General features: G+C 42.8%; 2 protein-coding genes across 22 annotated transcripts in view; one reads left to right on the forward strand and one right to left on the reverse strand.

Annotated features, from left to right (window-relative positions):
- Nucleotides 1-9,267, forward strand: part of HPS3 (HPS3 biogenesis of lysosomal organelles complex 2 subunit 1) — a 38,359-nt gene extending 29,092 nt beyond the window's left edge. For 4 of the 16 annotated variants that reach the window (XR_011527209.1, XR_011527210.1, XR_011527217.1 and 1 more), the window contains exons 15-17: nt 4,210-4,416; nt 5,082-5,176; nt 8,441-9,267. Coding sequence is in view for 6 of the 16 variants with exons in the window: in XM_070576295.1 (XP_070432396.1) it covers nt 4,210-4,416; nt 5,086-5,176; nt 8,441-8,568 (426 nt within the window). In the remaining 10 variants the exon portion in view is untranslated. The remainder of the gene's footprint in view (nt 1-4,209; nt 4,417-5,081; nt 5,177-8,440) is intronic. The other 12 variants (XM_070576295.1, XM_070576294.1, XM_070576298.1 and 9 more) reach the window with 5 other exon arrangements.
- The window catches only part of CP (ceruloplasmin), a 60,430-nt gene that overhangs the window by 2,295 nt on the left and 31,286 nt on the right, over nt 1-26,849 (reverse strand). The window contains exons 10-19 of one of the 6 annotated variants that reach the window (XM_070576288.1): nt 24,794-24,944; nt 23,267-23,479; nt 21,970-22,180; nt 20,528-20,667; nt 19,292-19,420; nt 16,795-16,901; nt 15,103-15,319; nt 14,555-14,694; nt 13,325-13,487; nt 3,073-3,177 (exon numbers count right to left, since the gene is read on the reverse strand). In XM_070576288.1, the coding sequence (XP_070432389.1) occupies nt 3,074-3,177; nt 13,325-13,487; nt 14,555-14,694; nt 15,103-15,319; nt 16,795-16,901; nt 19,292-19,420; nt 20,528-20,667; nt 21,970-22,180; nt 23,267-23,479; nt 24,794-24,944 (1,575 nt within the window). In that variant the 3' untranslated portion in view covers nt 3,073. Of the gene's footprint in view, nt 1-3,072; nt 3,178-9,943; nt 10,085-13,324; nt 13,488-14,554; nt 14,695-15,102; nt 15,320-16,794; nt 16,902-19,291; nt 19,421-20,527; nt 20,668-21,969; nt 22,181-23,266; nt 23,480-24,793; nt 24,945-26,849 lie in introns of those variants that run through there. The other 5 variants (XM_070576289.1, XR_011527206.1, XM_070576290.1 and 2 more) reach the window with 5 other exon arrangements.

A 26,849-nucleotide genomic window follows, 5' to 3' on the forward strand; every position in this document is an offset into this window, starting at 1 on the left:
CAGGATGTGCTTGAAAACATTTTGTGAAATGGAAGTATGGCAAGTGTTTGGCAGTGTTTTTATTGATGTGATTTTTTTTCGTGTTCACTCACATGTTTTAGGCCTCCAGCCCAAGCCAACCACTACCGTCTGTCTTATAGGAAATAGGTCAAAGGAGCCAGTTATCTGGCTCCTGAAAAGAATTTTTTTAAAAGTAAGTAGTGTGATCAGACAATGTAGATCATTCTACAAGGATTCTGACCATGAGCGTGTTCGTCGGGCACATGACCATCTATGGGTGGCCAGGCCAGGGGCGGCTTTCTCCTGGGTGCCAGGGCCTAGGCTTGGCCTCCCATGGGGCTCATGGCGCCCAGTTCCCGATGCCTATGGGCCAACCAACACCACTTCTTATGCTGCCTGGCCTTGTTCAGGGTGCCCCATGGCAGAAGGCCCCTCCAGGCCCAGTTACTGCCAGCCTCTGGAACCGCCTTATTCTGCGCCCGCTTCTACTGCAGGCTCTGTGTGGAGACCCAGCGCCCAGACTTTGGCCCCTGTGGGAGGGAGCCTGCTGCTCGGGGGCTGGCTTCACTGGGCTCTTGAGCTTGCTTGTGTTTAATTTCTGGGTACTTTTTTGAGAGTTGGAGTAGGGAGGGGATTAAAAGAGAAAGGCAAATATAAAAAAGAATTCTGAGCAGACAGTGTTTGACCGGAAGTGGGAAATGAAGCGCACATTTGACTTGGGGGCTCAGGCTGCGCTAGACGTGGGTGTGAGCTTATTTCGTGTAGTCCAGTGGCCCAAGGACCATTGAGTACAACCCCACGTCTGTTTTGTTTGCTTTGCCCAATATGATGCCAACATATAAAAACTGAGATTTCAAATTGAGAATTCTCAGTTACGATTCTTTGGAAAATCCAGCAGAACTGGTCACCCTGGGCCCTCACTGCCTCTGAGACCTGACGGTTGGAGCCAGCTGGTGGCCCCCTCCTCAGGCAGTGCTCATGCTGTCCTGCCGGCCACACTTGTCATCTCCGTGCCTTCCTGGTCCAGACAGTGAGTGACTGATGTCCGTTTTCCTCATGCCCAGCCACCTTCCTGCCCTTCCATCATCTGGCCTCTTGGGGCTTTTGGGTTTGCCACCCTGGTTCACCCGGGGCACTGGAGGAAGCATGGCATTGCTGATAGACGCCAGCGAGTCAGACTGGGGTGCGGTCAGGGAGGGATGCTCAGGAGACCACGGTACTTAGACAGCCTCAGACAGCCTGTCTTGTCTCCAGGCATTCTTAAAAAATTGCAAAAGAAGATTCTTCCTGGTTCTTATCTCTGGTGCCCTTATGGTACAGAGGCCTTTGAGGGCCTAACCACAGTTTGGTCATCGCACGGACGCTCCGCGAGCGTGTGCTGTGGGCGTGCCGTACAGTCGGACGGGGCACCAAGGGCCTCGCCCTCCCGGGACGCGTCTGCTAATGACATATCTAAAATCCTGACTGTAGTAAATGCTACCAGATCTCTCCTGATAAAGCTTCAAAGCATGTTTGTAATCACAGCTTGAAAAAGAGTAATTCAGGGGCCGGCCCAGTGGCACAGTGGTTAGGTGTGCACGTTCTGCTTCAGCGGCCTGGGGTTGGCCGGTTCGGATCCCAGGTGCAGACATGGCACCGCTTGGCAAGCCATCTGTGGTAGGAGTCCCACATATAAAGCAGAGGAAGATGGACACGGATGTTAGCTCAGGGCCAGTCTTCCTCAGCAATAAGAGGAGGATTGGCAGATGTTAGCTCAGGGCTGATCTTCCTCAAAAAAACAAAAAAGAAAGAAAAAGAGTAATTCAGTGATTTTTTAAAAGCTGCTTTAAAGTATTTAAAAAGGGTCCATTCTTTCTGAGAATCTTTGTGTTAAAGGATAGAAATGTAGTTGGCCTAAACTTTTCTGAGTCCTTTTCCTAATTCTGCTGCTTTCTAGATTATTTGTGGGTTGATTAGTCTTAGTCATTAAGAAGAAAGTAAACATCAAGAAACAAAAAGATCTCACTTGTTTGCACCTAGAGGAATGGGGAGGTTCAGAATCACCTGGAGAGCTTTCTCAAAATTGTATGAGTGCTCTCCCCGCACCCCACAGATTTGAGAGGAGTCTCTGTCTCTTGTCCTCAATCTCTGGAATAGTGTATTTGTGCAAAACCTAACAACAATCTATAAATCATCTACACATCAAAAAGTCTCTATTTGGGGGCTGGCCCCGTGGCCGAGTGGTTAAGTTCGGCGCTTCACTGCAGGCAACCCAGTGTTTCGTTGGTTTGAATCCTGGGCACGGACATGGCGCTGCTCATCAAACCACGCTGAGGCAGCGTCCCACATGCCACAACTAGAAGGACCCACAACGAAGAATATACAACTATGTACCAGGGGGCTTTGGGGAGAAAAAGGGAAAAAAAAAAATCTTAAAAAAAAAAAAGTCTCTATTTGGAGTGACATGGGGACTAGTAGGTGTGGTCCCCTTTGCCACAATAGTCCTGGTCCCCTCCCCCACCTTGCCAACCAGCTCTCCTTGGAGCAGCAGGTGTGATCGGGTAGGTAGAGAGGTCAGAGGAATCTCTGGATTCCAGGCCTGCAGAGTGGGCTGAGGGTGAGGGATCCAGATCAGAGAAGGGAACCAATAGTGCATGCGTTTGGGGTGGAGAGGAATCTGTTTCCAGTACTGAAAGAAGTGCTGTGCTAAGAAGCAGACAACATGAAGAGTGTTTTAAAGAGTACTAGTAACCTTTGGACTATTTTTTTATCCAGCGATATAGCTGTTTTTTATTTTTAAACTTCTTAATAATATGAGGAAAACCAAGTGAAAGTTATGGGTCATCCATTTTGCACCAGGCTTTGGCTGGCTTCGTTTTAACCATGGTTTGGGTTCCCGGGTCTTGCTCCTTCCTGCCCTGCCCTTTATCCCGATTAATCAAGAGTCGAATACAGAAATAATCTGTGTTTTCTTTCATGTGGGGAGAGCCTCTGAGCGGCAGGTGATCACCTGATCTCATGTTTGCTGTTTGTTGTCAGGAAATTATTCAGATGAAGGTGATTATTAAACCTGCAGGAAGGAAAGGGACCAACCTTATTCTCCTAGCCACTCCTTGGTAGATGCTTGGAGTAAAATAATCACGCTGACTGAAAATGGGTAGTTCACATTCCATATCCTCCTGTGAGTCTGAGAAGACGCTGTAGGAAAAGGGATACAGGAAGAAGAAAATCAGGATGTCACCCTCTCATCTTTATCCAGAGGAAACGGAAAGCAGAAATTATTTTGGTGGTAGAATCAAAAGTAGTAGTTATTTAAATGCTTAGAAGTAAAATATTGGTAAAGTTCTGAATACTGAAATAGTACCTGCTCTGTGTCATTCAGCTTGTAGCAAATAGTATTGGTACAAATTATTAGGGTCTTAACAGTTGCTGTAGTTTTCTTAAATGTTAAATTTTATTTTGGGTTGCACATGTAGTACATGCTTATTAAAGAAAATTTGAAAAATACAAGAAAGTGTGGAAAAGAAAACAAAAAGTGAGCTTTGTCCTCCCATCCAGTGAGCTGACCTCTGTTTCAAATTTCAGTGCTCTTCCAAAGGCATTTCTACATGTACATGTATCTATGTAGATTTTGCAAAACGGATCATGATCTGAATATAATTTTGTACTGAGATTTTTTTACTGATCATTTTATCATGAGCATTTTGTCATTAATTTCAAAATAAGCCTTTGAAAACAGTTTTGATGGCTGTATAATATTCCATGATATGAATGTACCATGATTTATTTGCTCATCCATTCTTTTTAATATTTAGGTTACTTCTGTTTTTTTAATATTACAAATACTCTTGTGGTGAACATCATTGGACATAAATCTTTGACCACAATGTTGATTATTTCCTTAGAATGGCGTCCTAAGGCATCCCCATTAGTTTTAATTTGCAGTCTTTCCAAAGCAAATAAAATCATGTTATTTTAAAAATGATTGTTTCTAAATTAAACCAATTTTTATTCTTTAAACTAGAGGTCGTTTTAAGATTATTTAGTAGTCGAGTCCACTTGGACTTATAAAATAAGTGTCATATGCATGTGCTTTAAGATTGCATTCTTCTTTTCCTGTCTTTTTTTTTTTGGCAAGTGAGATTTAGTCTTTTTAAAAAATTGTGTTCTATATGTTGTGCTTAGTTTTTTGATGCCTCCTTCCATAACATTTCACTTTTCTGTTCATAGTCTCTTATGTGTGGTCCTTCATTTGACATAGCTTCCATTGTCCCATTCTTGGAGCCGCTCTCGGAAGACACTTTGTCTGGCCTCAGTGTCCATGTTCTGTGTCGTACGCGTTTGAAAGAGTATGAGCAGTGCATAGACACGCTGTTAGAGAGATGCCCGGAGGCTGTCATTCCATATGCTAATCACGAGCTGAAAGAAGACAACCGGGTATGCTATTCAGATTATGTTTTCTAGGCTTGCTCAGTGATAATCAGATTTGATAATCTTGTTGCCTTATCTGCAAAATGGGGACAAATTATGCCAGACCAACCTTCCAGGGCTGTGCAGGTCCAGTGGGCACTTATGTTTAATGTGTTAGGTGTTTTGAGTACTGTTAGAGGCTATTAAAACGTATGGTTATCTTCTTTAAAAATCTCTTCTTTGGAGGTGAAGTAGGCCTAACCTGAAGATTTGGAAAATGTAATGTATTATGGGAAAATATTTTCTGGGCTATATGGTCTCTACTTTACAAATTAGAAGAGTTTTAGCCTTTAGGACTTTTTCCTACCTTCCTTCCTTGCTTCCTTCTATCCGTCCGTCCATCCTCCTCCCCGCCCCACCCCACTTCGAGATGATAGTAGGACATGTCTATGTTTCTCCAGGAAAATAGCCATGTACATACGTGCTATAGACATATTATTAGGTTTTCAAGTTATAAACCTGACATGTTACAGTGTAAGCAGAAGACTGGCTGCTGACGTAACTTCTCTTATAACAAAGTTTGGCGCCTTAGCCAAAATGATGTGTTTTGCCCTCTGCACAATCTTCTTAGTCTTATTGGAAATCTGAAAGTAAAATGCATCAAACTAAAAATTTATTCATTTTTTTCTAAGATAGACTTTGTGGTGGAAAAAACTACTGCCTGAACTTTGTCAGAAAATAAAATGTGGTGGAGAGAAAAATCAACTTTACCTGTCGTCCTTAAAAGGTAAAATGACCTTTTTTTGCTTGATTATAAATTAAGAGTCTTAGTTTTAGTTTCCATAATTATCTGAAGCCTTGCTTTTTCTAGTTTTTTCATGTCATTCTCACCTGAGGTGAAGGGCGCCTTAGTGAATCATCTGGAGAGCTTGTTTTCAGATTCATCTGCTCCCCTACCCGCCACACCTGGTGTTCGTGTATCTCTTCCATCTACAGAGCTGGTGCTTTTTAGTTTAACCTTTTCAAACACTTAAGAAATTATCATAGTCATAGAAACTCAGAACCTCAGTATTTTAAAAATTCGAATAGACATTAAGGGAATTACATATTTTATTAATGATCTTGGTGCTTAATTTACTTCATGTAGGAAATTAAGATTATTTTTGTTAATTATAAGCAAGTATTAGGAATGACAAGGTTCTTAAGGATTTAAAAGTTAAATATCTCTACATTAGTATTTTACAGCATAGGTAGTTATTATTTGAATTTTCATAATTCATAGTCATTTATAAACCTTGATAGATAAATGGTTATCAGTTTCTCTACTTCTGTCTGTTAACGTTACTAGTTAATTGTTGGTCTGATGACAAAGGGTATGGTTGTATTGATTTCAGTGTGCATAAAATATTAGATTGACAGCATTGGAACTGTATTTTCCAGTTGAGGTCATTGATTTTTCAAGAGTTAGAGCCAGTGGCCATTGGAGGGTGTTTTTCTGAAGCTGCCCATTTAAGTCAAATTGTGTGTTTGTGGTTGGGAAGGCAAGGAGGTGATTTCATGCTACCTTGTCCTGCCCACCTTGCCTCCCTGGGTGACTGGTTTTCAGAAGGTGCACATGTTGGGTGTGAGTGCCCTGCCCTCTTGCGTCAGAGTCACCACGTGGTTCTGTACTGATGATTTGTGTTGGTGGATCACTTTGCAGGACAGAGGTCCGCCGTCTTCACACCTCACTAACATCATTATCTCAGTCAAAAGCCTCTTTCTTCATCCTTTTCTGATCCACACGCGCAAACTGTCTGCCCCTAACTTACCCATAATCATTCCTCCAAATGTCCCATCTTTCTGTATCTTCACAATCTGTGTGTGTGCACACATGTGGGTATGTGTGTGTGTGTGGCTCCTGGGACTGTGCTGTGTGTGATTGCCGTGGCTAGACTGTAAAACCTCGAGGGCTGGAGTAGAGTTTTATTCATTTTTCTTCTTGCACCCTCCTCACCGGCAATATGCCTGTCCATAGGAAGCGCGTTCCGTAACTGTTTATTGATTTGAAGGGGAGACACCTGAACAACTTCAGGTCCATTTTCAAGGGGGTCTTCCTGTCGGCAGCCGTAATGCACCGAGAACAGACCACGATTGGAGTCTGGAGAATCGGAACTGAGTTCTGGGTCTGCTGCTTACCAATTTTTAAATATCCTGGGACTAATAAGAAGTTCAGAGTTGACTCTAGAATAAAATGTGAGACCAAATTGCAAGATGGTAAGGCTGGAGATGGAGTCAGGGACTTGTATGCTTCGGATCTTGGGTTTCTTGTCTCTCTAATGCACTGTTTCTCAACCTTGGCACTAGTGACATTTTAGACTGGGTAATTTAGACTGTGTGTGTAGGTGTCCCCTGTGCATTTCAGGATGTTTAGCAGCATCCCTCGCCTCTACCCACCACATACCAGCAGTACTGCCCTAGTTACGACAAACGAAAGTCTCCAGACTTTACAGACATCCCCTGGGCTTGCAAAATCGTACTGGTTGAGAGTCATTGCACTAATGCAGAGCCGTTGGAACTGGGGTCAGTGGTTGACTTGTTTCCAGGAAATAATTGTTACTGTTTTTGTCATAATGAACTCTGCTGATTCCTAAAAATTCTCGTAGTATGATAAATCACAAAAATACAGCTTAAAAAGTCATTTAAAACCTCACCAGCCAGATATAACTATTTTCAACATTTGACACGTTTCCTAGACACGCAGGAGGATTTAAAGTACTGTACAGATTTAAGATATTGACCTTGTTCTTGGAGTTGTGACCTGTCTTTGCCCTTCCCTGGTTGGCAGAAGAGAAGTGGGCAGTGGCAGGATTTCTGTTGGCTCTGTAACCTCGCTTCACTGGCCCCCGACTGAGTTTTTTGTATCTAGGAAACTACTAACAGGTTCCACATTTAGGCTAAATAAACTGATTTGATAGAAAAGCATTGATAATTCCTGTTTTTCATGTGAGTTTTCAAACCAGCTAGGAGTTACTGTTTATTAAGTTTCTATTATATGTCAGATGTGCATCATTTCATTTTAATTTAATTCTCAAAGGACTCTGGAAGCTAGCAGATGGCACCACTACATCATAGGTGAGGAAACTGGGACTCAGGAGATTGCAACTTTGTTACAGTCACCCAGAGTGTAGGTAGGCAAGTCCAGTTGCTGCCCAAGTCTGCCTGATTCCAGAGCTGGGCATCTTTCCCATGTTCCACTGCTGCTCCATTCATTAACTTTTTAGCACCAAGGGCACGTCATTCCTTTCTGTAAAGGATGATTTTGGTTCCTGGATATTGGACAGATGACTTTGGATGGATGCACACACACCTGAGCAGGAAATTTTCTATTTCCGTCACTGCAAATGGAGTAAGTGGTGGGTGTCCCAGATCACACAGGGAATGGTGCTGAAGTAGGTTTCTTGGGAACATTGTTCTTATGTGTCACCCCCTCTCTTTCCAGCAGAGGGCAGCATGTACATGTCAAGAAGTAATAGAATCATAAAATTGCATAGTTATCTTTACAAAAATGTTCACTAAATTCCTTAATATTGAAGACATATGCTACAGCACATTATTTTGCAGTATGGGAAAAAAAGGTAATAGTCACGAAAACAGATTTGTGTCTATTAATAACATGAAATTCTCAGCAAGGACATCTCCTGTCCTAGGAAACAGTCTTTATAAATGAGCTGCAGTATAGTCCTAATGCTAAAACCAGTGTTCTAATGATTGTGTTTTTCCTTGGAGGATAATAGAAGTATATTGAGAAATAATGTAATAATCCAGCAATGAAATAGTAAATCCAAATCACGAGGAACTAATGTAAAATAAACTGCGAAGCCTTCTAGAAAGAATTAGTAAGAAGTTGTTAAAACCATAAAGTAGTCTATGGATTTAGGAGACTAATTTTTTTTTCTTCTGTATTTATAACATTTTGTTACCTGAACTAGCTAATTGATTGAGTTTGATAAGAAGATCGAATGAAAGACAGACTTTGAGTTCTGACTCAGACATTCTCTCCTGCTAACAGAGACACTGTCCGTTGTTGCCGTGGAACTAGAACTGAGGGATTTTGTGAACGTCCTCCCGGAAGATGGCACCGCAGCGTTTTTCTTGCCGTATCTTCTTTACTGCAGCCAAAAGAAATCATTGACTTGAAGGGATCATTTGAAAAACACTACAATGGCTATGAGACTGAATTTGAAAAAACTGAATGCCAGGTGAAAATATAAATAAAGGATTTTCATATTGAATATGTACATATATTGCAAATGCTTTCCAGCTGCTTACCTTACCATTTAATGGTATTATTAGTTTCTTAATTTATGACCCAAATCCATTTAATTGTCCGGTATATAAAAAAGCTACAAGACATAATTTCCTCAAAGAAGGCATATATTTTTAAAGAGAGAGTCTGACTTTTATTCCAGGGAACATCAATTCACGGTTTTTGGAGACGTGACAATCTTTTTCATCCAAGAAACATTTTGTAATTATGCTTGAAAGAATATCACCCCAAGTGGTCCAGAATTTAATCTTGATTTTTCCAGATTTCTCTGTGGGGTCACTTTTAAAAAGAAATAATTTGCTTTGAGAAAGACTTTAATGTTTTCCCATGGTAAAGTAGTTCAGACTTTATTTCCTTGTTACTTTTAAAACTCATGCCGTGTTTCTCTCTGAGACAAATGAAGTAGACCTTTACAGAGCTAACTTTCTTCCTGTCTGGCTGTTCACACGATCTGTTGAATGCGTGTTCTTCAGCCAGAGCCTTGTTTCCATCTCTGGTTGATGTGTATCTACTCTTGCTCTCCTAACTACAGCGTATGTGAAAATAAAGGCATATATCGTGTGTCCACAGCTGTGTCTTCTTTTTTAACCTCTTATTAAACTATTTCAAGTCCGAGTTCAGCGCACTGATAGTGTGCTTTGCCTTAGTTAAGGCTGGGCAGAAGTGCTACTCACCCGGCGTCTGCCACAGCTGTATTTTGAAACTTTTCTCCTGATGGCAGTGTTCATCTTTACCAGGATTTAATCTGTAGAATTGTTTGTCAGCTCTGCCTTTCTCCAGGTACAGATTAACATACTTTTGACCATCTCTTCAAGGGTTCACAAAACTCAGATTGGCATCTTTTTATTTTATTATTATATTTTTAAAACTTATTTTTAATTTTATTAATTTTATCTATTTTGTTATTTTTATTTTTAATTTTAATTTAATTTAATTTTTAATTTTACTTCCTCTACACCTGTGCCCCTAGTCCATTGGTTCATTAGGAATGATGTCAGCAGCATGTTAGAGGGAGCGATGGGAATCCAGTGGTTGGGAAACACTTCAATGACTCCTGCTAGCGACCCTTTGAGGACCGTCCAGGACAACTCTGGTCATGGATTTTGCTTTTTTCTTTTCGGAGTACAGTTTTGTAAAGCCCTGGTGGTGGTGACATGAGTGGCCCATGTGAGTTGATTATACAGTGTGCTGACCTTTTCATATGAAACAAGGTAACACAGTTCCCCCCACAAATGCACAGAAGTGTGTGTTTTCAGTCTTGTTTTAATGCTTCTAGCCATTCCAAAGTCAACATTCTATTCACTTTCACATACACTGTTATGAATCATTGTTTTTTCTTTTTGTTCCACTTATCACCAATTTATTTCTTTCGGCCAGACTTGGTCTCTACAGAAAGAGAAATTTTAAGACCATTACTAAAAATAGTATAAATCATATGGTTAAAAAATTAGTATGTGATGCTTTAAATGTATTCTGATTTTTTTAAATGTTAGTTATTTTAATTATTCTTGATTCGTTTATACTTTTCTGCTTTTTATATGTTTAAAAACAGATCTCTCATTTCAGTACTGCTTTATTTAAAGAAAAATTACTTTCCTCCCCACAAGATCTTTATTAATTAAAAAGGGAAAAATCGTAACGTTACAGTGGAGAAACCTGGCGGACACCTCCTTAATCAAATGCTCAAAGTTAACCACTGAGGGAACAAATCCATGTCTTGTGTCTTCACATGTGGACTGAGAAAACCACAGTATCATTTCTGTGAGAGTCTTGCCAAAAAATGCATAACCTGAATCTAATCATGAGGAAACATTAGACCAACCCAAATTGAAGGACATTTTACAAAATGACTGCCCTGTATTCTCTAAAAATGTCAAAGTTGTGAAAGACAAAGAAAGACCGAGGAACTGTTCCAGACCAGGGGAGACTCTGAAGGTGTGCCAGCCGAACACAACGTGTGAGCGGGTCCTTTGTCTGCTATGCAGAGCATGATTAGAATAATTGGTGAAATTTGAAAAGGGTCGGTAGTTTTGAATCACTTTTAATTTCCTGATTTTGATAGGTGCATTGTGTTTACATATGAAAATATCCTTCTTTTTAAGAAATGTGGGTATCTATATTTACCATAGCGTGTGGAGAGGGAGAGAGCAGGAGTAAGCACGTGTGGCCGTGCAGAATGCTCGCATTTGGGGAATCTGGGTGAAGGGGATACGGGAATTTTTTGTATTGCTCTTGCAACTTTTCTGTAAGTCTGATGTTATGTCCAAAACATTTAAAAAATTCCTTTTGATTCAATTAATATGTGGTTAGATATTTACCAACAGAGTATTGTACTGGGTATGGGTACTTACTAGAAATACAGAATGTACAGTCCCTGCCTATTAGGAACTTAAAGCTCAGCAAGCTGTTTTCCTACAGACTGCTCTAGGGGTTATCTGACTGTTGTAGAAATGTCCCAGTCTAAAAAAAGGACATTTTATATTTGTCCTAGGAGCTCTTTATTATGCTTCCGCTGGTAGAGGAAATGAAGCATTACATTAAGTAGGACAGGACGTCCACATTCTTTTCTAATGACTTTTTTTCTTTGCAGAGGAAATTGTCTCCTGCTGCGTGATGTTGAGAGGTTTCTCTAACCTCATGTGCTCTCTTGCTGTGTCATGGTAGGCAGACATTTTCCTAAGATTCGGAATTAATGTCGGCTTGCCCAAAGCTTTATCTGCTTTTTTAAAAAGATAATTCAGACTGATAAACATGGCTCCCCATCTTTCTGTGTACAGTTCAAACCATCCTTTGTGTTCATTACTGCTTCTTTCAATCCCACACGATACTTTTTCTCTTTGTAAAAGCTAAATTTCTCTTCAATCTCTGTTCTAACGTGTGTTTTCCCTTCACATCTCCTATTTGTTCTACACTTTTCTCTGTGGCTCTTAAGACAGTCTCCCCTTTTTGGACTAAGCAGTCCACTCCCTCTTCTCTTTCCAGGCTGATGATCCAGGAGGGACCTGTCAGTGTCTGTGTGTCGGATCAGCCTGTGGCAGTGTCCCCTACACGTCAGGCATTTGCACACATGAATTTCCAGAATGTCTGCCTCTGTGTTCCCTCACTCTTGGTTGTTCTCTGAGCAGGACCATCCTTTCGTGTGGTTTACGTGTGTGCTAATGTTCTCTGCGTGACTTAAAGTTTTCTTTCTCATCTTTGACACTTCATCTTGGTTCAGCAGGCACAGTGTTAAACCCGGTGGTCTCTGCCCGTTCGAGCCTTGCTGTGCTGGTGCCCTCAGTACTGCCTTTTGTAATTAAGCATTTTAATGGAAGTCGTTGTTCAGGCTATGAGGTATTGGTTTAAGACCTAGAAGCAGAAATTAAAATTTCTCTTTTGCACTAATGGTTGACCTTTCAGGATTTTTAATTTTTGAAATAATATTTACTTCTGTATTTTCTTCTGTTTATTTTGTTCCCTTTTATGCCAGTTTTGGGGAGAAAACACAAGGAATTGTTTTCTCTACATCGTTTCCGCCTGTTAGATTTGCCATTACCAATTCCAGCTATTCTGAACTCAGCAGACCCAGGAAACACCACAGCCTGCACCCACAGAGCAGGAATTTCACTCTCTATACAACATGGTTCCTTAGTGCTTATCCATAAAAGGGCTGTCTGTTTTCCTGTGTTTTTATTGTGTGTGTGTGTGCACGTGCCTACCTGGGGAGGGAGTGTTGTTGCTGGGGTGGGCGGAGCAGGGAATTTAGATTCTGTTTTTTTCCTAGATTTTTGCTATGGACTTGAATGTTTGTGTCCCCCCAAAGTTCATATATTGATAACCTAACGCCCAAGGTGATAGTATTAGGCGCTGGGACCTTTGGGAAGTGATTAGATCGTGAGAGTGGAGCCCTCATGAATGGGAATGCCCTTATAAAGAGGCCCCAGAGGGCCGGCCTGTCCTTTCCACCGTGCTCAGGTACAATAATAAGTCTGCAACCTCAAAAGGGCTCTCACCCGACCGTGCCGGTACCCTGACCCCAGCCTGACAGCCTCCAGAACTGTGAAAATACATCTGTTGTTTATAAGCTACCCGGTCTGGTATCTTATGTCTTATCGTAGCAGCCGGAACAGACTGAGACAGTCTTTGATGAACAGTAATCAGTAATGCCTTCCCTCTCCTGAGAAGCACAGACAGACACTGTTCTGCCAGGTTGACTATTATAGTGATTATTTGGGGGATAGGGGTGGGAAGTCCTTTATGTGTACCAGGTACTCCCTAGAAAAGAAGTTAATGTTTTCTATTAAGAAAGAAATTAAATTCTAGATATGTCTTGTGTAAGTCATGGTTGGTTTCTTTGTAAAGACGACTACTCCCTTATATCAGTTTTAGAAAAAATTACACTGCGTCAAGCGGGTGTCAATTTATATTCGCTTAGAGGCTATTGGTGCTGTTATCGGTACCAGCTGTCAGAAGAAAAGCAGTATCCCACACCATTTAGCAGTAAGAAAATTCCTGTGTGCAGGCAGAGAAGGAAGAAATCAGGGCAGCAAATTCACAAATGCTTCATATTGGGGAAGTATTCAGGCAAAGCGGTGCATCTTAATTATATCTGTGATGTGTGACTAGACTTACTAATGGGATATTCACCTGCATTTGGTAGGACGGTGTAAGTAGTTTCCATTCCAGCATGAATGTGGTCGGTCACATGGCAGTGGAGTAACCAGATTCCAGGTGTTGCTGGAAACATTTCCAGGGTTTGGTATGTCCCAGGGAAAATGTCAAAGACATCAGAACTATAAGCGCCCTTGAGCTTAATTAGAAAAATGACAAATGTTATATCATGTTTATTGTAAGTGAGAATTCATTCAAATAATCTTTCACTGGCCAGCTCAGGGATTTTAGAAAAATGGATAAATCTGTTAAAAAAAAAATGAAACCCTGCATATTTCTGTATTTAATACAAACAGTGAGATATGTGCTTCTTGTATTCCTCCTAACCCCTTGGCCATCAAGTGGGTGTGAAGGAAAGGTGTGGTGAGCGACTTCCTCAATCAGGACCACCTGTTGCCTTTTTATCAGAGCACTTGAGTCACACAGGAGACTCAACTGTGGCCCCATTTCACCCCTAATCGTGGTTTTGCTGAACCTATCCTAGATTAGTTTGTGAAACTTTAGGACAAGGAGGATAACGAAGGGAGCAGAAGAGGAGGCCAACGGAGGAGCCAGAACCCGAGGCAGTTCGGGCAGAGTCTCGACTCGACAGAGTACATGGGGGGTGTTTCTGCAGGGGTGTTGAAAGGCCCATAAGAATATATAACATCTATGTAAACCAAAGCAGATAGTAAAATGGCCTTTTCTGCAGTGTGCTTTCTGGTAGCTTCTGAATTTGCTACATTAACTCAAAGGTAAGAAAAAAGCATTTCCAAAAGGGCTGTTGACTCCTGGTGAAATGAGCCCTGGGTGGGAAGTAGAAGCAGCATGGAGACTGGGGCCAGCCGGTTGCTTGACACCAAACGGATGATCATGTTCCCTTCAGGCCATTTGAGACCCAGAACTTAGAACAGACAAAGGTTAGAAGACACCTTTGATCTATCATTATGGGAACATTCCTACCCTCTCTGCTAACAGTTCCATTCAAATGCCTTGCCCAGGAACGTATGAGCAGAACTCCATGAAAGTCTAGTAAAAACTGTTAATCCAGGGAAGAGTGCAAGGTGTAACACAAGTTGGTAATGGCAACTGAAATTGCTGTGTGCCACACTCTGAAAATAATTCAGTTGTCTCTTGAAACTTAAGTCTCTGTGAGGAAATATTTTCTTCATTTGTATTAAAACATTTTCAAATAGAGCAAATGTAACGACGGTGGATGGCTCTTACCTTGTACTGGAAGCTGTGGCCGTGGAAGTGTACCGAGTGCAAGTCTATTTCGTTGCCCATTCCCATCAGATACCAATTGACTTCATCTCCCACGTGCATTGTGAGGCCTTGTAGGTTCCCGAACAGTCTTCCATTAATAGCTGGGGAAAGCACATGATCCTTTATTACCTTCCAGGATATTTTAAACCAACAGCTATTTCACCAAAAAAGCTGATTATTAGGTTAATGAATGGGATCTTTCTAAGGTAATAGAACTTATTTCACTACAGATGAGGGAAATGGATACTTTAAGGCCACATTGCTTTTCTCGTCACTTAGCACCAAAAGCCTTAGTCCTAATTGTGGATTTATGTAAAAGGGAATGAGATGTTGGGTTTGGGAGAGGTGATTTTGAATATAGTCCCCTTTTTGCTTTGAACAGAATTCTGCCTCACAAAGTGAGGCAGAAAAGTGGTTTACTATGAAATGAAACACAAGAATAGTCTCCAGAGTAGTTGTATTTGAAAGAAGAAAAGGGAAAAAGTACGTTTTTGAATAATGTATCATACCATGCATTTTGTTGCTTTCTATGAATTCCTCGTCATCTTTCTTTACTTTCTCAGGGTGATCAGAGTATGTTTTGATGTTGTCATCTAAGTACCAAGATTCATTCTCATCAAAAACAAAAAACAGAAGGGAAAATTCCGGTTTCTTTATGGGATTGAATACTTGGAGGTAATGTTTCCGACAAACAATCAGTGGGCCAATTAATCCACTATAGAGATCCTGAAAACAAGCAAAAACTTCAGTCAGCCTTGTAACATAGGTCAGGATTTCAGAGACCCAGGACCTTATCGCCCACGACCTCAGGAATTTTAGAGGGACTGGTGTAGGTAGTAGACATTGCCCCGTGTGGTGCTGTCAAGTCAGTAACTTTCCACTGGAAGTAGTTGAATTGGAACAATGGTGAGTAGTAGGTAGGTCCTGTGGGTGATGCTGAAGTAACAGAAATGTGTGCAGAGGCCGAATATTGGCTCAGCTAATGAGCAGCAATTTAAAAGAACCCCCAAATGAACAGTGCTGGCTTGCCTATTCCATAAGCCAAGCACCATGCCAGTCGCTAAAGATCCAGAGATGAATCAAACAAAGCCCTTGCCCTCCAGGAACTCAGTGTAGGAGGGAAAATAGAGGAAATGAACCACTTGCCATGGAGGTATGCGAAGTACTAATGGGCACAGAGGAGGAAGGCCACAATTGACTGAAATCTGCCAGGAGTTTGGTTTAGCTGGGCATGGGGAATGGCGGATTAGGTCTTGAAGGGCCTTTGAGCTGTATCATGCTCAGGAATTTTAGATTGTCTGGTGGGTCACAGGTAACCGTTGAACAATTGAACATGGAATGGTAGCGTATTTGCATTTTAAACCAACGATCCTGGTGGTCGAGGGGAGGAAGGCTTGGAGGGGAAGAGGCTGCAGACCGGTAGGCCATTGCAGTAGTGAAGGCAAATGGCAAGGACCTGACCTGCGGAGATGGAGAGAGGGAACGGACTGAGCTCTGTGCAGGTGGGTGAACTGCCAGGGGGAGCCAGGGGGAAGAAGATTCTTCATATCCAGGGTTCTAGCTTGAACAGCTGAGTAGATGGGTACTTGTGGTGCTGTGTTACCATAGGAAATACAGATAGAGATGGAGGAGGGTCTCAGTGTCCATTTTAGAGGTGCTGGGCTTCTCCTGCCTGTGCGGCATGCTGGTGGAGAGGTTCAGTAGGCAGGTGTATAGACAGGTCTGGAACTCAGGAGGGAGATTTAGACTGGAGATTTAATTCCGCGAAAGAACCTTGGTACACATGCTGATTTGTAGTTGTTGAGTGCTTTGCTGGCTTTGAAATATTTAATCAAACAGCAGCTTTAGCTGTGCTGTGACTGCTGAGATCATCATTTTATTATCACGTAATAATAGAGCTCTGAAATCAGGTACCTCAATTCTTTGAGTGTAATGTCTTTTCACATCAAAAGGGAAATAAAATACTGTATTGGTTAAGATTTAATTCTGTGTTTCCCATAATCAGCAGTCACAGAGTTGATATAGTTATAACTGTATCTTTAAACAAAACAAAAAAGTGAAACAAAAGTGAATTGTAGATCAGCTTACTTTCCTGGGATTTTAACATAGAATTGGACCACAGGAAATCTCTAACCTCATCTTCCTTCAATTGTGTGTCTATTTTGGGACTTTTCACAAAACACAAATGATTTAAAGTTTACCTTAACTTGATCCACAGTGGAATAGTAAGCCCATGGAATACAAGCAGAATCCTCCCTTCCAGCTCCAGATCTTTCTGGGATTTTCCATATGTAAGTGCGAGTTTCACCTAAATTAGTTAAGTGTTAACATATCTGGTTATATTTACTATATATTTGATATACATACCAGGTCTTGATAACCAGTGACCCAGAAACCGAAAATACCAAGGTAATTAGGTTTAAAAAGTAGTGGAACTCAAAATTGTCTTCAGAATTTAGTTTTAAGACAAACTGTAAGACATCCTTTTCTCTCTTCTTGGTCAGTTAGGAATTAACTAGCCATGGCGCACATGCAATACCACGAAACCTGGAGGTGGCAGTTCCAGTATCACAGTTTAAAGAAACTTTGCAACAGATCTTTTTTCAGCTGGAAGTATGTTTCTCTAATACACTTTTTTCTTTTCAACTGTCCAGTGATTTCCCCAGTGCTAGCACCTTCCCCATGTCCTCTCTGTGTCTGTGTGTCTGGCCCATCCTATGTAATCTCTCGGCCTCACCATCGTTCTTGCTGATTCCACAGTTCCTGGCGAGGAGCCATTAGACCTCTTGATCTCATGGGTCACTGACCTGTCACAGTGACCTCCTCTCTAGTCCGCCCCACTCTGTCATGCCATACACTGTTCTGTCACAACTCTGTCACTTACAGGACATGACCACACCTTGGACCTTGACACTTTGAAGATGGCTGCTTGTTGCACCCTCCCTTTGCCAAGGCCTTTACCGTCTTCTGTTTGCTCTGGGCTCTTGTCCAGACTGATCTGTTTCCAGTCACCTCAGGGCTTCCCGCACGGCTGCTCACAAGGCCTTGACTTTCAGCCATGGCCACTCGCTGCCCACTCCGTTATGTAACCTCCCCGTTACATATTCACACTGTCAGACTTCAATTAGCCAGAGCCTGAGAAACCGTCCCTGGGTTTGTCAAGCAGGACGCGAGGGACGGTCTCAAGGCTGTGGTAGACTCTTCCTTTTTCCTCAAGACCCCCATCGGACCCCCCCGTGTCCTCACTCTTTTTCTAAGCAGAACATTTCAGTGAGAATCTAAGGCGTAGATTCACCACTGAGCATATTGTCTCTTCATCTATACTCACATTCTCACAGGCTGAAAAGTAGCATTTCCTCTCCTGCCATTCCCTCCCGAAACTGCTCTGCCACCCGTGGTCGATGCCCAAAACCCGGGGGCTGTCCTTGACTCCTCCTCCCCTGGCATTCCCTAACGCCCACTCTTTGAGCAGGTCCTTCTAGCACCACCTTTAGAACAGAGCCAGAATAGGACAGCCCACTCTTCAGCCGCTTCTACCCTGGTCCAAGCCTGGTTATTGTCTTACCCAGATCATTGCAACAGTCCCCTGGCTGATCCTTGATTCTGCCCTTGTGCCCTACAGTAACTTTTCCACACGTCAGCCAGAGCAGTTCTTTGAAAAGAATTCGTCGGATCATCACTCTCCAGCTTAGACCCTCACAACGGATTTTAGAATCAAATCCAAGGTCCTAACCATGCCCTCAGGTCCCCCTCCCTCTTACTCAGTAAATAGCTATTACTCAGGCCCCTGCCCCCCCTGGATCTCAGCTCCTCACACTCTGCCCCTCTTGGCTCACCTCTGCCCTCCGGCCTCCTTGCTGTTCCTCAGACACACCAAGCCTGCTCCCATCTCGGGACCTAGGATGCTCTCCCCCCACCACTCCCTGTGGTTCACTACTTCTCACCAGCAGCACCTGCTCAAAGAAGCCCCCTGACCACCCTACTGAATATAGGACCCTGGTCACTTCCTCTCTCATCCATCTTAACCTTTCTCCTGGCACTTTTCACACCTTGATATTATGTATATGTTTATTGGGTACCTCCCTTGAAAGAATGTGAGGGTCACGAGGGCAGGCTTTTTGTTTCTATCCCCCGAGTTGACACGAGCGACTCCATAGAGTAGTTTGTTTTTTCTCACTTGATATATCTGGGAACTGCTAAATTACTGAGAAGTGGTCCCTTCCGACAAGCCAGTTTACAACTAATGGAAGAAAAGTACAGTTTTTATTAAAGAAATACACACTGTGTTTGATCCACCTCAGCTTTTACTCCATGTTAATTAAAGAAGCATTTGTTGAGCTCCCAGTACACGCGGGATACTAGACTAGATACGGGGATGGGAAGCCCCCTCTGCCCTTAGGAGCCTGTCTGTCCGGGTGGTTCTAGCTGAGCCTGAGAGCGTCTCTGCCGACTCAGCCGTGGCTATCTGTAGCTGTCCAGTCCCCTGGACGTTTTCCTGACAGTCCTGTGGATTTTTTGGTACGTGCACGTGTCCTACATACACACGGACACGCCTCCCTGCCTCCCCTCTCTGCCACCTCCTCCCGCACTTCCTCAGCGCGCACACCATACCTCTCTGGTAAAGCGGTTTATGGAAAGGCTGTAAAGTCTATTAAAATGGCCCCCCCCCCCCCCCCCCCCCCCGGCCCCCATGAGTACCTGGTGAGGTGGGCGTAACTGTGGAACTCTCTGTTTTCACCCCGTGGGCATGTATGGAGTAGGGCCTTGAGGCCATGTTTTTAAAGATAATTGCAACTTTGTCTCCAACATCCGCGTGGAGTTGTGGACCTGGCAAAAGCGAAAAGGAAGAGTGACATATATTTGTCAGACTGGAAGTTCCCATCAGTAATAAAAGCAAAGATCCGGTAGCTTTCTTAGCATTAAGGTTGGAGTCTGTTTTCCCTGTGGCTTCATGCTGTGGTCCTCTTGGATTTATGCCCCGTCCCAGAGGATTCGGGATGAAAACGCTGGTAACAGCTGCCTCCACAGTTCGAGACCGCAGGGCATCGGCACGGCATCTGGAGGCCGAGGGGAGGTTTCGTCCTGAAGGTCTCCGGGTGGTGAGTCAGCCGGCCCGCCCTGGCCAGGCGTCACTCTGCAGCCCTTGCTCGCATCTCTCAGCACTGGGTCTTCCAGACCCTCCTGAGTGTGAATTCAGGGCAGGACTGCATTTGACAGGCGCGTGCTTCTCCCATTTCTACCTGTGTCCCCCTGCCTGGGAGAAATTCTGTGACCCAGCAGCACAGCCACCCTCCCTAGCATCTGGCTCCAGGGCTGAGGATAACCAGGCCGCAGGGGACGCTGACCATGTAGGAACACAGAGGGTTTGAGAGTAGGGACCTTGATGACTTTCAAGAAAATTCCCAAGACCAGTGTTGGTCAAGCTCTTAGACTTCCTGTCTTAAAATGAAAAATTGAAGGCAACTTTTCCTCTGCCTTGTGCACAGTAACAGTTTTTTCTTTCCTTAGTTCCTTGTCTATGTGTACATTTCTTCTTGGAGTTAGTCATTTACATCTTAATTTTAAAAGTAAATAGCTATATATATAGTTTTAGAGGGGTGGGATAACAGGGAGAATTTGGTTAAGAATTTCATTAGAAAGGAATTTCTAGGAATTTCACCAAAACTATGGCATCAATTTGATAAACACCCAATCTATACTATTTCGTTAGTCTATGGGATGACACACTGTTTCTGACAGAAATAAGTAACATTTTATTATGCCATATTCTTTAGTAAATATAAGCTTCTCATTTTTACTGAATAACATGTTTTTTATTTTTTTTGAATAGCTTTGTTATATGAACTGAGAAAATCAAACCCATATACCTGGCCTGTCACTGTGCATAGCAGCCCGTGGCTAACCACACCCGATGGGGGAGCCCCGAGGACGTACCCAGAACTCCCAGGTGCTCCTCCTCTGCCTTTCTCTCCACCTGGACTCTGAACGTGCTGTCAGTGAATTGCCGATACACAACCTTCTTGTACTTTGAGCCTATGTAAAATTCTCCCTTATCTAAAAATGCATTCGAGACACTTAAAAACACACACAGACACACACACAGAAAGCCAAGGTTAGTATTTGTCTTCATGAAAGTGGAAGTTGAGTTTTAAATTTTGAATAAAAATATAGTTTTTATTTAAGTCATTATGCTAGTTTTTAATATCACTCTTCTGTTCAGCAAGAGAGAATAAGACTTTAAAAATAGACAGGTGTGGTAGAAAGTGCGGCTGGCCAGGCGTGAGCCAGCTGAGTGCCGCCCTGACTCTGCCACACTTGGAAGGACCCCCAGCCGGCCACTGCCTGTCGGAGCCTCGGTCTCTTCTCCCCTAAAAGGGGGGATTGGATGAGGCCATCTCTAAGGTTTCTCAGTGGCTCTAGAATTTCATGGGTCCAGATTTCACCAGTGAAGGGTTCTCTGGTTACCGCAGTATTTCTGGTCTATAAGAATTGCAATGGCCCTGACTTTCCGGCCACTTGCTTTACCTGAATTTTCCACTGACTCCTAATGGATCCTGGAGCCTTTTGACTATTTTACCCCAGTCACTGAAATAACTTTTACTCCTTTTCGCCACAAATCATACTCACCATCGCAGTCAAAACAACCAGCTAACCATTACTCAGCTACAGGTCACCAGTTGTGCACCGCAGATCTGAGCACACACGCATCCCCATCTCTCCAGTCACATCCGCAAAGAGCTAGTGCTTGATGTGAGCTGACCGAGGGGAAAGGTCTAAAAGGACTAACTAGCAGGGTCGGGGACACTGCTCTAAATGCAGTTCTCAAGCTCCAATGAGCATCCTTTACTGACACTTATTCATAACACGTATTCATTACATTTCCGTAACGTGCACGTTATTGGTGGCTTTGAACCATGTTTTCCTGTAAGTTCCTAGGGGGCCAAGACTATATCTGCTGTACTGCCCTCGAGAATGGGAAATATTCTTCCGTACATAATAGTTTTAAGAATGTGAAATCACTGATTACTAGACTAATAAGGAAATCTTTGGAGGAAAGATAGGCAGCAAACAGTTGGTAAGGAAGATAATATTTTAGCTCTGAATTTACGCATTAATTTTGGTTTAAGTTTGAAAATCAGGGGCAAGATAAGGGTGCATGGATATGAGCAGGCAGCCCAACAGAAGAGAAAGTACCATGAGGGCTACCGAGAAAGTTGAGAGAAGCAGAAGTGAAGGAGGAAGGGTCCTGGGAGCGTTTTGTTATAGTTTCTATTGTTATTGTTTGCTGCAGCTGTTTGTTTTCCTGAGACTTAGCATAGTTCTTACTTCTCTGAAAGAGAAAAGAAAACACGGGGAGCCGGGGGCCGGAGAGTTACTTTTGTTCTTGGAGGTGGTGCAGCTCCTCCTCCCACCGCCTGCTGGGCGAGTAATCCCACTCCAGCTCCACCGCTCCGATGTAGTAGGTCCTCTCTCCCCGGTAGTAGGAGTTCAAACTCTCAGGCAGCTGCTTGCACTGGTTCACAGTGTATGTTTGCTTCATGCCGCCTGTGTAGTGATCGGTTGTGAGGCACTCGACATCAAAAGTCCCTGGAATGGTAAATAAGAAAGCATGTCACTCCTTTGCTCAGCGCCTTCTGTGCCTCCTTACCTCACTCAGAATCAACACCAGAGTCCTTAACACTGGCCCACACCTCGGATCACATCACATACCACTCCTCTGCTCCAGGCACATAGGCCCTTTTGCTGTTCTTAGAACAGGTTAAGTGTGTGCCTGCCTCAGGGCCTTTGCACTGGCTGTTTCCTCTGCCCAGAATACGTCTCCCCAAAATATCCACATGGCTCATGTCCTCACTTCATTCAGACTTCTCCTTAATTGTCACCTCCTCAGAGAATTTTTACCTCCCTTCCCTCGTCAGTCACCAGCCCCTTCCCCTGCCCTGTTTTTCCTCCTATAACTATAACCACATGATATAAATTTGTTTAATATAGTTGCTTGTCTGCCTCCCTGCATTAGGATTTTGGCTCCATGAGGGCCGACACTTCATCTCTTTGTTCACCGTTGTATTTACATTTGTCTAATGAATAAAGGAAGAGCTGACACTCGACCTGTCTTACATTTTTGTGACAAATAACCAAATAAAGCTTGAAGCAAGTTGGCACATTTTTACTTTTTGGCTAAAATTCCTTCTTTTTTGCTTTAGTTTGTTTTACTCATTGAGAGCCAGGCCGGGAGTGTCTCTGAATTTGCATGGCCATCGTTCTAGGACAGGATAATCAAACACCCAACAAGTCAACGTTACATCGAGGCTACAGAGAGACAACAGAAGGTTCAGACGCGAGTCTTCACGGCAGTCATTCCCTTTCTAGTCTGATTTACCAGCTATCTTTAAAGGGACCATAACTTAAAAGGAGAACGTCCCGAGGGTTCTACAATGTGGAAATGGAAGCAACCAGAGTCCAGCCTTTCTTGTCCTTCCCTCCCCTTCCTCCAACAGACAGGAAGGGGACCTGTCTGGCGTATCCTTAGCTGGTGGTGGCCCAGACAGACTTGCTCTTCCCAGGGAAGGAAGGGCACTTGGGAGGCCTGGGGAAAGGATGAGCTTGTCACCCAACAGGATTTTAGACAAAAAGCACAGGAATCGATCTAGCAGGGTCTTGACTACGGAAATACACCTTCAGTGTCAGGCTGCATGGAGAGTGTGAGCGTTGTCTGAGGGAAGAGGTTTGCCGTGTCTCTCGTTTCTCCTCTTGACTGGTACGTGTTTCCTGAGAAGTAAATCCCGTGTATGTCGGCCTCATTTCCAGCGCTGAATAAGTACCACACGACCGAATCTCCTTGGCACATGTTGAGACCAGGCTGATTCCCGTACATGAATCCGTTCATGGCTGTGAAAGTTGGAACATAACATCTTGAAAGTGGATTATCTTGGGTCCTACTACATGACAACCTCCCAGATGTTTCAGAGCCAACTGCGTTTATTTAATTGTTAAAAGACCCATTCAGGCCCACCCTGCCCCTCCGTGTGTCAGGAGTGTCCCTGCCGCTCCTTGCTGTCCCCAGCATGTCCAGAGCAGCCCGGCTGGGAGCGGCAGAGCTGAAAGCTGGGTTGGTGCAGTGCTGCAGCCTGGGGGTCTCACGCTGCTTCCCGTCAGCCACTTCTCAGCTCCCTCAGAAGGCACGTGTGGACACCCACATGTAGAATTAATAAGAGCTTTTCCTGGGCGCTTTAGACGGGAGATGCGTGTGTCGCTCTAGCTGGGAAATTCTGATTCATCTTGAATCACAGGTAAGACTCTACACAGAAAGTTTTCTGTCACTGCTATTTCCAACAGATAATATCCTTGACTCCTCCAAAATGCAAAAAGGCAGGATCAAAAGGAATATTTTAAGGAGTGTGGGTAGTGCAACTCGTATCAATCCAACTAAAAAAGCAACATCAGTTTGTAACACAACTTCACATTTTTTTCTTCTGGCCACAATGGTTTTCATACGTTGTCCATTAGCGGTGTGGGCGTTTTGAACAATTAGCTCACTGTCTCTAAACCCTGACTGCGTCTAGAATGACACTGGGAGCTCAAAAATATATCTGATGCTAGGTTCCAATTAAATAAAACTCTCTGGAGGTTGTCCTGAGCATTTTAAAAATAGTTGGAATAGTTTTCCAGGGGATTCTGAAGGGTAGTCAAGGGTGGAAGTCATTGAAGTTCACTGACAGCAGAGATCAGATCTTTCTTCCTAATAAAGAGTGAAACGAGCCTGTCATTGTTAAGCCACAGATGAGAGAAGCATCCGACCCAGTAGTTCTCAGACTGAAGCATGTGTCAGAATGACCTGGAGGGTGTGTTAAATGGCAGTGGCTGGCTCCAAGCCAATGTTTCTGATCCAGCAGGTCAGGGTCTGGGCCCAAAATGTGCATTTCTAACAAGGCCCTGGGTGATTCTGAGGCTGCTCATCCAGGGACCACATTTTAAGGATCATGCATCTAATTGGCATATTTTGTATGTTTTATTATTCTGAATTAAGTGAAAGGAGGAGTAACTGATATATTAGATAATCAATGATATTACCCTCAGAGCACTATTGTATTTAATCATTTGTTGAAAGTTGATGGGCAAAGCTATTAGCATTTTGGTTTAATTAGAAGCATTACGAGTGCAGCACTGAAATGACCTGCTGTTGGTGGATGATGCAGTACTTACAGTGCATCTTATTAGATTCCTGAAAGTCCGCGTCTTCCTTGTCCACCTGGTCAGGTGCGGTTGTAAACATTTGAATATTATCATCCAGGAGTAAACTCTCGTTCTCATCAAAAACTGTGGGGAACAAATAGAACTCCTTGTCTACGTCTTTCTGGAACGCAAACAAGAACAATGAGGTGAAGACAGAATAAATAAATACAGCAGAAAGACTTACATGCACACAATACTACTTGTGCACAAACATACTCAAGGAAGGATAAGAACATAAATTTCCATTTCTCTTTATGAACTAGGCTCACGAAATACTCCAGTTGACCACCAGAGTTGTCATCAGTATCTGTGTAGTGGATTTTCGGTTCAACACAATAATCTAAGCCTCTCTCTGCATTTAACAATTCTGACTCTCCTCTCTCTACCTTTCTGCAGCTCCGCCCATACCGAATGAACCCACCAAAAGCAATTGTTAAAATAGGGGGGAATGTGTGCCTGTGCATGAAATCAGGGAAAGAGCTGTCTACAGTCGTGAGAATTCAAAGAATGCCTGGAAGGCAGAGCAAGTGGATGCAGACAGAGGGAGGAGTCATCTTAACTAAAGAAACAGCCTGCCAAGTGAACCAGGACAGGCATTCACAGTCGCCAGCCGTTTGGGCAAACATTCTCACTCCTCCTCTCCCTGCCGATGGTGAAAAACAAGGAAGCAGAAATGCTATGTGGTCTGTGAGATGATTCAGGAATCCAGACGAAGGTAATCAGTCCAAGGAATCAACGCATATGAGCCGTTGAGAACAAGTTACTCTCTCAAAGAAGAGAACGCTTTAGAGGTTACCACATGTCTTTTTCCTGAGATCAATTTTTCAGATGAAAAACATGATTATCAAATTTTAAAAATCCAACTAAAACAGAGACCTGAAGGTTAGATCCTGCAGAAAATGGAATCAATGATGGAGATGATCTTAAGAAAGCTCCCATAAGTCAGAAGAAAAGATTCAAGATTAAAAAACTGTTTGTAGAGGGCTGGCCCAGTGGCATAGTGGTTACGTTTGCATGCTCCACTTCAGCAGCCCAGGGTTTGTGGGTTTGGATACTGGGTGTAGACCTACACACTGCTTGTCAAGCCGTACTGTGGCAGCATCTCACGTGAAAAATAGAGGAAGATTGGCACAGAAGTTAGCTCAGGGACAATCTTCCTCACTAAAGCAAAACAAAACAAAACAAAAACACACAAAAAGTAGACACATAATAAGGATTTTAGAGAAGTTATAAAAGAGGAAGACATAGTGATAATCAATAATAGTGGCAATGTTCACCACCATAAAGGGAAAAGACTAGAATATTCAGATTCGAAAGCTTCACTGAAAACCAAGCAAAATTAGTAATAGAGACCTATATCTAAAAATGTTCTGGAAAAAACTGGAATTTGAGAGAGACAAATTTCTGCCATAATCCATTTTAAAACCACAAATTGGACTTGTCTAGTACAATAACTGTCAGAGGAAGATGGAGTAGCCTTAACGGTTTTGAGGGGAAAAGATTATGCTATAAAAATTCTATTCCAGGCAAAGAACAACAAAAAAGACATGTTCAGATGTGTAAGCATTCCAGCAAAGGACTGCTACAATCACTTATATGCTGATCGACAGAGAAAACTTCAGTGAAAAGTTTACAGGTCACATTTTCTGATCATAATGCAACAAAACTAAAAATTACTAATAAAAGGACAAAAATTTAGTGAAATTAAAAAGATCATATTTGATCCAGATAACTTTTAGATCAAAGAGGAAACAAATGAATTACTAAGTATTTAGTAAGTAATGTCCACCAGAACACTACAAGTCATAGTATGGAATGTAACTAAACTTATAAACTGAGAGTCTGAAATGGGTTTTATTTTAAGCAAAACCAAATAAAAATTAATGTTGTAAATATCTGAAAATTTTAGAAAAATAAAATGAAGGAAGGAGAAAGAATTAAAAAGGACAAAAATGAAGTGTTTAATAAATTAGAATACAAACTAAGAAGGCTAAACCTAAAAATGTATTCTTTGAAAAGATCAATG

This window comes from Equus przewalskii, chromosome 15 (assembly GCF_037783145.1).
Source record: "Equus przewalskii isolate Varuska chromosome 15, EquPr2, whole genome shotgun sequence".
NCBI classification, from domain to species: domain Eukaryota; kingdom Metazoa; phylum Chordata; class Mammalia; order Perissodactyla; family Equidae; genus Equus; species Equus przewalskii.